The sequence below is a fragment of the Chelmon rostratus genome, chromosome 16 (genome assembly GCF_017976325.1).
Source record: "Chelmon rostratus isolate fCheRos1 chromosome 16, fCheRos1.pri, whole genome shotgun sequence".
Taxonomy (NCBI): Eukaryota; Metazoa; Chordata; class Actinopteri; order Chaetodontiformes; family Chaetodontidae; genus Chelmon; species Chelmon rostratus.
Window position 1 is genome coordinate 25059075 of NC_055673.1, and position 12556 is coordinate 25071630.

At 38.3% G+C, this 12556-nt stretch overlaps 1 protein-coding gene across 1 annotated transcript in view; it reads right to left on the reverse strand.

Moving 5' to 3' along the window:
- abcf1 (ATP-binding cassette, sub-family F (GCN20), member 1) overlaps positions 1-12556 on the reverse strand; it is a 26179-nt gene extending 13623 nt beyond the window's left edge. The window contains exons 1-10 of the mRNA XM_041954937.1: positions 12381-12556; positions 10020-10066; positions 9823-9900; positions 6162-6288; positions 6035-6066; positions 5861-5950; positions 4786-4863; positions 4607-4702; positions 3859-3981; positions 2126-2226 (exon numbers count right to left, since the gene is read on the reverse strand). Of these exons, the coding sequence (XP_041810871.1) occupies positions 2126-2226; positions 3859-3981; positions 4607-4702; positions 4786-4863; positions 5861-5950; positions 6035-6066; positions 6162-6288; positions 9823-9900; positions 10020-10066; positions 12381-12441 (833 nt within the window). The 5' untranslated portion in view covers positions 12442-12556. The remainder of the gene's footprint in view (positions 1-2125; positions 2227-3858; positions 3982-4606; positions 4703-4785; positions 4864-5860; positions 5951-6034; positions 6067-6161; positions 6289-9822; positions 9901-10019; positions 10067-12380) is intronic.

Here is a 12556-nt window from a genome sequence, read left to right on the forward strand (position 1 = left end):
TTTACAGTTGGTATGAGGTTCTTTTCTTGGAAGGCTGTATTTGGTTTACGCCAAACATGTCTTCTGTTCTGGTGTCCAAATAATTCAATTTTAGACTCATCTGTCCAAAGAACCTTATTCCAGAAGTCGTGGTCTTTGTCTATGTTCTCTCTGGTAAACTTCAGTCTGGCCTTGATGTTTTTTTTTAGAGAGCAAAGGTTTCTTCCTTGCACACCTCCCATGCAAGTCACACTTGTGCAGTCTCTTTCTGATGGTAGAGTCGTGCACTTTCACATCGACAGTTGCCAGAACCTGCTGTAATTCCCTTGATGACACTTTAGGATTTTTCAGGACCTCTTGGAGCATCTTGCGTTCTGCTCTGGGGGTAAACTTGCTCGGACGGCCAGATCTTGGCATGGTGGCAGTTGTTTTAAATGCCCTCCACTTGTAAATAATTTTGCGAATGGTGGAATGACTGATGTTAAATTCTTTTGAAATCTTTTTAAATCCTTTACCAGACTCGTAAGCGGCCACAATCTTCTTTCTGAGGGCATCAGGAAGCTCTTTAGACCTCACCATGGCGCTCACCTCAACATACCAACTGTCAGGGCCACACCAAACTAAATTTGAGGTTTAAATAGGGCAAGGCTCCATTCAAATGCTGGGTAACAATGTACTAATCATGTGCACCTGACGTGATGCACCTGTTTGGGATTTGCAACATTTTAAGAGGGATAATATAGGGGGGTGTCCTAATTTATTCCTCACCAGAAATTGCATTATTTTTTAATTAAATTTTACAGAAAGTTTTAAACAGGCTTTTCTTATTTTTTTATTGTTTAGTTATATTACTTGGATCCCTCAGTTTAATTAAAATTGACATTAAATACCCATATGTCCAAATATATTTTAAAATACACAGGATTTCATGAGGTGTCCTAATTTTTTCACATGCCTGTATAAGGTTATCCTGGAAGAAAACTTGCTTCCTTTTGTTCTGACAATGTTCCCCAACTCTGAGGATTTGCTTTTTCCAGCAGGACAATGCTCCATGACACACAGCTAGGTCAGTCAAGGTCAATGGGAAAAACTGATCTGATCTTAGATAGATAGATAGATAGATACTTTATTCATCTCCAAGGAGAAATTTGCAAATTACTGCAAAAGTTATTTTGACCATTTGTCATTTTCTGCAAATAAATGCTCTAAATGACATTATTTTTATTTGGAATTTGAGAGAAATGTTGTCAGTAGTTTATAGAATAACACAAAAATGATCTTTTTACTCAAACACTCATTTTACCTATAAATATTCAAATCAGAGAAACAGATTTTTTAGTAGTCTCTTAATTTTTTCCAGACTTTTACATCTCAAAATAGAAACCATTTGTCTTGACAGCTTTGCACACTATTGGTATTTTCTGAACCATCTTCATGAAGCAGTCACCTGGAATGGTTTTCAGTTAACAGATGTGCCTTGTCAAAAGCTCATTAGTGGAATTTCCTGTCTTCTTTATGCAGTTCAGACCATGTTGTGTTGTGCTGAGGTAGTGTTGGAGTACATGGTCCTATTCCACAACCGAAATAAACCATACTTACTGTATGGCAAGAACTACTCCACTAAGTAAAGAGAAATGACAGTCCATCATCACTCTGAGGCATGAAGGTCAGTAAGTCTGAAAAATTTCAGGAAGAGTGAAGGAACAGCAGCCAATAAGTGGTCAGCAGATATGGGAACTCCTTCAAAAGTGTTGGAAAATCATTCCATGTAACCTCATGAAGCTGGTTAAGACAAGTGTAGGCAAATCTTCCATCAATACGAAAGGCGGCTATTTAAAGAATCCAAAAAAATAAAACATCATGCTTGGCTTACAGTTTTTTTGTTTACCACAAAATTCTATACGTAATTTCATAGTTTTGATGTCTTCAGTATTAAATCTTCAACGTAGGAAATAACATAAAATAAAGCCATTCAACAGTAACATGTTTAATTTGTCAGGGAGCATATTCACCAGATTCACCATCAGAGTGTGATCCTATGAAGTAATTCTAAACTTATCATAGTTTCAACCTACCTAATACCTGGTTACCTGAGTAATGTTATCAGTTTTTATTGCCAATAATTGAAAAAACAAAAGACATTTACCCATTTGGTCCAACCAAACCGTATCTTCTTCCTGCCACAATCAGAAGGTCAGCATTGACAAAAAGCTCCTTGCCGTGAGCAGATATGCTGAACCTCTCCAGCTGAAGGACGAAAAACAGATGTTCATTAACAGAATACAGACTGTTTCTTCAGTACATGCATCATTTACCGAACTGATTTTCATTGTGAAAAAGTATTTTAAAGCCTTTTACACAAAGCAACTAGGTTCACTTTTTCATGTCTGTTCAAGAGAACAGAATTTCAGACACAGGCAGTTAACCCAAGTTCAAGTCGCTTGTGCCTGCTTCTCCTGTCTTTTTTTTGCTGGGGACATGTCATTCTCCAGCCACATGTCAATCGTTTGGTCCTCTCCAAACAAATTAAAAGTAATGGCTGGAAAATGCTCCATATTTTGCCACTCAAATCAGCTGGCAATTTGTTATTGAGCTTGGTACATTAACGGATTGCCTCTTTAGCCAATGATTGTTAGGAATTCCTTAGCAGGCGGCTGTCTATCGAGAAATAAACACAGCTGAATTTCCGTGATTGACCAATCAGAATTGAGTATTTAAGAGTGTTGTGTTCAAAAAGCCTAGAAACACTTTGTACGCATCAGCGTTCTCTGGAGTCTTTTTGACCCCAGGCTGTATTAGCTGGGGGGGATATTAAAAAGCTTGTGCAACACCCTTCTAAACCATTTCTCGTAATCATAGTAGTCAAGAAGACAGACTCCTTTCTCCTTTGCATGCAAGCCGAGCACTGTTACAAATGTTACAAAACCCAAACGAGAAAGTTACGGATGAATGTGCCGATAACGTGAAAGAAATTGAAGATGCTCCATCAACTTTTCGAGCTGATGTGTGGCAACATTTCGGTTGTCCGGTTTTAACAGCTGACATTAGCAAAAAGAAAACTGAAAAATCCAAAACAACTTGCAAATACTGCCAGACGACAGTCAACTACACAACCAATAACACATCATGTGAGAAGGGCTGGGTTTTTGTTTTGTTTTTCTTTTATGAATTAATTTTACATGGTTCGATCATTCATTGATTTTTTTGGCTGGCTACTTTAATTTTATTTTAATTAAAAGAAGGCAAGCAGAAACACTTTAAGTTAAAAACATTTTATATGAGCAAAACATGCTGTACACACTATTAATAAAGGGCATTTTTTCAAGTAACGTTTCTCTATATTTCTTTTAAATGTTTTCTTATGTTGATTTTATATCGAGGTATTATTGTACCATGAGTTTTTGGTATCATTACAGCCCTAGTAGTCATGTTATTATGGTCTCCCTCACTATTTACGAATACTTTTATTGCATGTTGGTTTATTTTATTGTAGTTATCTTAATTTTATTCTTTCTAATCTTCTTATCTTTCTTACTATCTGTTCCTAACATTGGGGTTGCTATGAAAATTTCATTGACATGCTCAATGACAATAAAGACTCTTTAATCTCTTGAATCTATTTGAAAGACAGAGTAGGCTTAGTGCTGCTAATGTGAGACGTTATTTTGGCGATCTCATACATACATAGCACGCTTAGTTACATACATAGTATTTACAATATTGTATTATCTAAACTATTGGTAGTCGATTAATTGCAATAATTTATTTTAAACTACATTGCTGGAAATTGAACCCAATGCTAAAAGATTTTAGTAAATAGTAACAGCAGGGTTAAACACATTGCAAACCATTATTGAGAAGACTGTAATTGTATGTAACCTTAATATCAGAGGCGTTCTCAAGCATGGCCTGTCTGGAGGACATCTCAGCCTGGGAGATGGAAAAATCTCCCTCCAAGGCATTCTGAGCACGAACACTGGCCACCTGACGCTCATACTCCATCTGTAACAAAACACACCAACTGCACAATCACCTGCTGGATCAAGTCGTATAAAATGATATCACTTGAACAGTTTCTACACAGTACTTCAAATGCAGCTACTACTGTTTTCTTATGGGAACTTGTATTTTACAACAAAATACAATTTGGCTAAGACTTAACATACGCATGCACATACACACAGAAATAGAAAAATACACAAACACAGACAAAAAGGGTACTGAAAACAGCATTTCAGAAATGCCCTGAAATTTAAACTACAGTGGGGCAAAAAAGTATTTAGTCAGTGCTTCCATCTGTTATGTTTTATTCAGCAAATTATTTACTTAGTTGTTAGTTAGTTAGATGGCACTAATTCCTACATACTGGTCCTTTAAATACATTTCACTTAATTTCATTTGTTTATTTTATGTTCAATGGTTATCTGCTCACAAACAGCATCACAGCCTTTTTCACCTGAAACTGGAAAAAAACACTGAGAGAATGCCATTATTTAAACAAGTCTGAGAACCACAGCATTACACTGTTTTAAACTGTTAAAATGCTGTGCAGTACTCATGGCTTTGATGCATAAAATAAGAGGTGTATATATTTAACACATAATACAAGTGTATATATAGTGATTACCTGTTTCTTTTTCTTCTTCTTCTCCTTTTTGCTAAGGTTAGCAAATGGGTCATCTTCCTGCTGCTTGGCCTGTTCTGCAAGGACATCCTCAGCACTCTGATTGCCAGAGAAAGAGAAAAGCTAGCAAATTCATCCATAGCAAAAGAAGGTGAAGACAGCTTTGTGGAGGGCAAACGTACCATCATCATGTCACCTCCATCACTCGCATCCTCCTCTTCATTTTCATCCTCACTGTGTGATCGCTCAGGTTTTTCTTTCTAAATGAGCAGAGGTAAATTGTATCATGGTTACCTGGAAGATGTTGAAAATGACCCAAAATAAAAATAAGGCTCAAAACAGTGCTTATGGACTTGAACTGTGCCCCCCCCCATTGACCTGGAAAAAGGGTTCAATCAAAAGAAATGCAGTTATCACCTCCCTAAGACAGCACTGGGAGACGAGCCCTGGAATTTGCCTCCCCAGTGACAAGCCATCCTGGGAATGGACAGATACTTTTTTTTTAATTTCCTTGCTACATTTTGTGTATGAAAGGCTACCATAGAAGAGGCATAGCTGGTTCTTTTGTTTACAGGTATGAAGATCTCACATCTCCACATCAATGTCAACTGCTGAATCTTCACCTGACACCACCGCACCAGCATTATGTTTTCTTGCCTCCAACACTCCTGAGCCAACTCAGCTACCACACTTAGGGTCAAGCAGCAGGTATAAAGGCATTCTATTTAACTGTAGCACACCAATACCAATTCTACAGTTAAGTTGGCTACTTCAATTCTGTCTCAATGGGCACAGACATTCACCAGTCTTCACCAGTTCAGTTCAGAGGCTTACAAATTGCACGTTCCAATTGCACTGTAACGTTCCACAGAACAGTTGCGTCCTGCTGGGGATTGCCTTCCAAAGTTAAACCTCTAAGTCAGCTCACTGTCTGAATAGAGGTCCAGTGGAGTTGCCTGATCATGGATGACTCTCGTCTTAATGCCCTTTCATTATTTATTCTGTAAACAAGACATGCTGCCATGGTTTTCCTTTTCTGGTTCAGAGTCATTATTGTCATTATTGCTTCCTTCATTATTAACATGAATACTAGTCTGACTTTCCAACTTCCACCTGTTCCATACTAGGTGTAAAAGTAGCACCCAGGTATAACACATACAGGGCTTAAGACTCATTGGTGCACTAGTCATAAGCTCAAATTGAACCCCCCCCCCCCCCCCCCCCCCCCCCCAAACCGTGTGAAATACAGCACTGTACCTGTTTTGCTGGTTTATCTTCTTCATACAAATCAGCATCATCATCCTCATCACTCTGGCCCTGGCTGAGAGCAGCAAAAATGTTTCCACCCTGAAGGATGCAAGAGATGCTTTACACTGCCAAAATGTGAAAAGTCAGCAAAGCAGAGGTGAAGCACAGCATAGAATGACAAACCTTATTCTTGTTTCCTTTACTGGGAATGATGACTGTGGAAAGGAAATGAAAATATACTGAATAATTACGGAGCAAATGTGAAAAAAATAATTTTTTTAATTGTGAGGATCAGTTTTGAAATACAGACCTGCCTCATCTTCCTCATCACTTGCTTGCACCGAAAGCTTTTTAAGCTTCAGCATGACATCCTCATCATCATCCTTATCTGCATCTCCACCCTTTCCTTTCCGCCGGTCTGTCTTCTTTTTCTGTGGCTGATAAGAACAGATTAAAATTGAAATGCCACAAGAGGCAGGAAATAAGGGGAGAGAGATGAGGGGACAATATGAAAGGCAGGTCCCCAGCGGGGCTCAAAATGGGAACCCTGTGGTACATGGTTAGTGTCTTAATCCTTAAAAGCAAGACACTGAACCCCAATTTGCAAAATGCTGTGTATCAGTGTGTGACTATGTTAATGCTCGTAATGAGTAACTACCATTGTGTAAATGGGTGAATGCAGGCTTTGTGTGGTCGTCAGACCAGAAAAGCATTACATAAATACAGTCCATCTACCATTTACCATATACATCCACACACTTTCACTGGCATGTGAGCAAAATTTATTTATTTGTTTATTTGAATGGGACAGTGCATATTGATGAACATGTTGAAACATGTAAAGATGCCTTGATTGTAGCTTGACACTAATTTCCATCCGCAGTCCCATATTCATAAAAAACAAATTAAGACAGTACAACATTTCACAAAAAGAAAAAAGGAGCAGTAGCAATATAAAACAAGTACTAACAGGGAAGAAAAAAAAACACATTGAGGAACACAAACCATAATCTACAATTACATACAAATATTGATTTTCTAGTAACCATGCTTTCAGCTTCCCCTTGAACGTGCTAAGAGTGGTGCTCTCTCTGATAATGACTGGTTATTCCAGCTTTGCCCACCTTTTATGGACAGAACATTCTGGCCAAAGGTGGTTCTTCTGTGTGTAATTTCACAGTCACCTCTCGTGCCTGATCTAGTATCATGTCCTGTGAGTCTTTTTTTATGGATGAACTCTTTGACAGGAGCTGGTGCTGGTCCATGTCAACATTTGTATATGAAACAGGCATTCTTGAATACTTTTAAATTTTCAAAGTCTAGAAATTCGTGCGTTTCCAGGACCTTACAGTGATGATGGGAGTTTGGTTTCCAGTCAAATATCTTTACTGCTCTGTTATACATCCGCTCTATGGGTTTTAAAGTTGAGATGCTTGCAAATGCCCAGTTTGTGAAGCAGTAGTCAATATGAGAGAGAATCAGGCTGAAAAGATTTTTTTTTTTGCAAAGGTTTTAGCTGCATCATCTGTTAAGAAGGGCCAAATTTGTCTAAAATTTAATAGATTACAATTTACTGTGTTTAGGACTTTTTTAATGTGTTTCTGGAAAGTCAGGTTTGAGTCCAAGACGACTCCAAGGTATGTGAAGTGAATATATGGAATGCTATGCTCGAGCCACTCGACTTTATAGCTCTTTGAGCTTTAGAGGCGAGTGGCTTGTGCATTGCCTCGTGCCACTAACAAGACGGAAAGAGTGTCTGCTAATCTAAATGTTTGTGCAAGTATCTCACCAAATGGGAGGAAGCCTATCCGCATTTAATGAAGAGCAACATTGGTCAAAATCATGATTTTTGTAAAATACACCACACAGATTCTAGTGTTTCACGCAGAGGGACAAGTGACAAATCTGCCAAGCATAACCATGCCCAAGAGGCCCAGAAACATGGTCCACCAATGATTCATATAATGTATTCGTACTACAATGACTGTATTTATGTGCAATTTCACTCAAAACTGTGAAATTTTTGGCAGTATATATTTTTTTATAGTTATTTTGTGGCAATACATTTTTTATATTTCTTTTGTATAAAATGTACATATACACTACCAGTCAAAAGTAGTACTGAACAAAAAAAGGGTTAAACAAACCAGAATAGGTTTTACATTTTAGATTCTTCAAAGTTGCCGAAGTAGAGTGAATTTCTCCATTGTGAGATCAATAAAGTCTAATCTAACCTTTGGCTTGAAAGATGCACACTCTTGGCATTCTCTCTATCAGCTTCATAAGGCAGTCGCCTGAAATGGTTTTCAATTGACAGATGTGTTTGAGAACATCAGTTCTGTGCAGACGTAGGGTTGGTACAGTTAACAGCCCTATTTGACTACTGCTATAATCCATATTATGGCAAGAAGCACCCAAGCTAAGTAAAGAGAAACGACAGTCAATCACTACTCTAAGACACGAAGGTCAGTTGATCTGCAAGATTTCAAGAACTTTGATTGCATCCTCAAGTGCAGTCGCAAAATCCATCAAACGCTATGATGAAACTGGGTCTCATGAGGACTGCCCCAGGAAAGCAAGACCAAGAGTTACCTCTGTTGGTTCGTTTAACCCTTTTTTTGTTTAGTACATAATTCCATATGTCTTCCTTCATAGTTTTGATGTCTTCAGTATGAACCTACAATGTAGAAAGTAATAAAAATAACGAAAAACCATTGAGTGAGAAGTTGTGTTCAAACTTTGACTGGTAGTGTATAAAGCCGACTTTCATTCTGTATTTTGCATTTGTCTATTCTGTTGTTATTCCTACTACTATTGCCTGCTGCCTGTAACACTCAACCTTCCCCAGCAAGAGATTGATGGAGTTTTATCTTATCTCATTCTCTTATCCCTGCCATCCCTGCAAGAAGGAACGCTACCGCAGGTTCTTCATTCCAACAGCTGTCCGAGTGTTCAACTCTAGCATTATTTAATGTGGCACTGTGTCTACATAAATACTGTTTTTGCACTACTGTGCGACTTATGTTTAACATACTGATATCACATCCATGCAATATCGTGTGCAATACTACATTTTTATTTTCTTTATTTACTAAACCTATGTATATATATTTATCTACTGTGCAAAAGTGCAAAACACTGTACTTAATTTATCCATACCCTCCCATGTGCAATTTTTCAAAATTTTCCTATGCCAATATATCTTTTATAGTCCTTTCTTACAAAATGTACATAAAGATAGCCAACTTTTCCTGCTACTATTGCTTGCCATCTGTAAAACCCTAATTTCCCCGACAGGGGATAAATAAAATTAGATTTTGTTTTATCTTATCTATTTTCTCAATCACCCTGTACTACCAACCGTCTCTTGCCAGTAGCCTCTCAAAATAACAATTGTAGCATAATGTGTAGGTGATGTGTACATAACCTTTAAGTTATACATAAACTAAATCTTTATGGCCATTTGTGTTTTCACTTCTACAATGCAGGGATGCGACAGTATTCAACTTTCAACCAGGTATCTGATTCTGACCACCTTATTGTAGTCATTAAATGTATGAACTAGTTAACCCTATCCTTGCTTCTCTGATATTCTAAGGCAAGTGGTTGTCTAGTGGTGATTTTAGGATTCACTGTCTGTAGCCTTGTGTAAATGTAAGTGGCATGTGGACAGTAATAAGGGTGGTGGGACGACCCAAAATTTTCCTGACTTTAAATCCAAGTGTTGAGAGACATGCACCAATGCAGTGCTTATGATCGCTTTGGGACTTGTCTAGACAAAATACCCAAAAAAATTCAAATTAGAAAAACTGCAGGCATTATTACATTAACAGCAAAGTGCACATCTGAAATGGGCTATATAATTAACATTAGTTAAGGAGGATAAATAGCAGACTTTGGATTTCATTAAAAATGCAGCTGATTTAACAGTGTACCGTTGGTGAAAGTTATACTTTCAGAGTGCAAATTACCTGTTTTCCTCGTGTGTCTTTCACAGCCACCTCATTTGCCTTTTCAGGGTTGCTTTCTGTGGCCAGTTCCTCAAAAAACTGGAGAAAAACATTCACACAACAAATTCACATTGTGCCACGGGGATGAAGAGAAAACATAAGCTCTGAGGCATTTTATTGCTTAGAAACTAAACAAACAAGCAACTGCAAGTACTCACACTCTTTTTCCCCTTTTTATCTTTCTTTCCCTTTTTCACAGTTTTTTCTGTTGGAAGAGAAAGGATTTTTAACTTCACAAAAACATCAGTGATCAGGGAATCAGGGAACATGTTAGGGCAGTGACTGTTGATATACTTAAGGGTTCCAGAGCTGTATGAGGATTGTCACCCTTAACCTGTTATATTTTTTTGCACTATGTATAATATACATATGACATATATATTTTTTACTTGTCCCATACTAATATTTATGTTTGCACCTTTTCCTATCTCATCTTGTCCTGTCTGTCTATACTCCTACACACTCTACTTGAAATTGAAGGTTGAGAGGTTAATTTTAAGGGATTCCAAAAGGCTGCTGCTCGAGGTTCTAGAAGACATTTTGCCTCTCAACCAAGAGGCAGTTCTCACTGACCGGTGGGAAGTCATAGGTATTTATCCTCCTCTAGGGTCATGGACCCACCGAGCTGTCATGTGAGTCAGTAAGGTCAGATGGGCCATGGTGTTAATGGGTCAACAGACTACAATGGGTGAGATCTGGTGTGAAAGGGTAGGGTTTTCCCATCCAACCACCATATGAATCATCAAGGTCACCTGAGTCTTTGTGTAAATGGCTGTTGAGCTGCCTGGGGAGGGGTCTGAGGACATTGGCATTTTAAGTGGCTGATTAGTGGTGTCATAAACCAGCCCCTCTTTCAGCGAAGGTCTTTACAGTGTGACATGGATGGCTTCTTTAACTCTTCCTTTGAATCATCTGTCTTCCCTGGCCAAATTATATACATTATTGTCCTCAAATGAGTTTCCCTTGTTCTTCAGATGTAGGTGGACTGCTGAGTCTTGACCTGAGGTGTTGGCTCTTCTCTGATGTGCCTTGCGCTTGTGGAGGAGGAGCTGGAAACTGGAAAGACCATGATACATAATCACATGATAGCTACGCAGGTCCATGACCTTGCAAGAGGATAAACACATGAGGCTTCCCACCAGTCAGTTAGAACTGAAGACACCTCTTGGATGAGAGGCCAAACATCTTCCAGAACCTCAAGCAAGTCCAGTTGCCTTTTGGAAGCCCTAAGAACTACCACGACCTGGATGAATGAGAATCTCGACGTTACTAGGAATTCTCACTGTAAACTTTAATTTGAGGGCATTGAAATCCTTAGATACACAGTGTAGGACTTTTTGAACATAGTCTCTCAATAGGGGCCAGAAAGTAATAGGACAAATTAAAAGGCACATTTTAAAACTAAATCAACATCATCATAAAACCAAATGAGGGAATATCTTTTAGAAGAGTGCTCTATGACACGGAGCACTAATGCTGTTCTGGAGGCTAGAAGTGGAACAACAGATTACTAAAACATTTTAACTCAGCCATTCATTTGTCATCCATCACTACAAAGAGCTAATGGTCCTTCACTGTACACTCAACAGGAATGTGAACACCCTCAAACATGAGAGTCAGCGGTTTTAATCTCAGTTACTGATTCATTTCTTTTATACTTTAGCAGTTTAACAGTTTAAGAAAGTCAGAGCTATAAAGTCAAAGCTGGAGTCCAAATAGTATCTGATTTTCCTGTCAAAGTATTTCCTGTCGCTAATATCAGTGCCTACGGTAGTATTGCATCACCTTTATGGCTAGACATACGCGCCACGGCTCACTTGTTTTGTCGAACATGACGTTTTTCACTATCCCATTTAAATTTGTTTAATCCCTAATGATAAAGTACAATATTAAATTAGTTGGTGTTGGCCTAGTCGCATTTTCCAGGGAAATGACCCGATGTATGTATCGCACTGTTAACGTTACACAAAACTTATTTAAAAATAAAGCAGTTAGCTAACTGGTAACCTCGATGTTACATTCAAGGCACATTGTGTTGGTAAAACCCACTGAACTTAAGTTAAACTCTAACTTAACCCACATAACGTTACATCCAATAGCATTTATATAGATTAGCTAGACTTAAACCATTGGTTCGCTTCTTCATAACACTCCGGCCATTTTAACGGTTGCATTAGCGTTAAAGGCCATATTTATCTAACATTAAAGTTTGCTAACTTAGTTTAGAACAACTCACTTCAGTGATAAAAAGTTTAGATTTTAATAAAATGAAGGCCCTTACGTGAATCGACGTAAATACGAGTGGATGAGAAGATGCCAATGATCCACGAAATAGTTTTTAGTCGTTTATGGCCAGATGTACATCGTTGGAAATTAGCAGTTTAATGTGAAAATGGAAGTTTTTCAATGGAGTTTGGCATTACTGACACTTATCCGGAATGCTGCTAGATTAACGTTATCTAGCTAGGTAGCTGTAACGCTACTACCTAGCTTCTCACTAAACATTAACGTTATCTTACCAGCTGCCGGTGCGGCTTCATCGTCCACCCACTCTGCTTCTTCTTTAATTTTCTTGGGCATTTCGCTAATTTACCGTCGACTCTCTGGAAATAACGTAACCTATGTCTTTTTCTATCCAGTTAGCTAGGTGTCTCAGCCACACACGTCCTGCGGCCCACCGACGTTAATGCACATG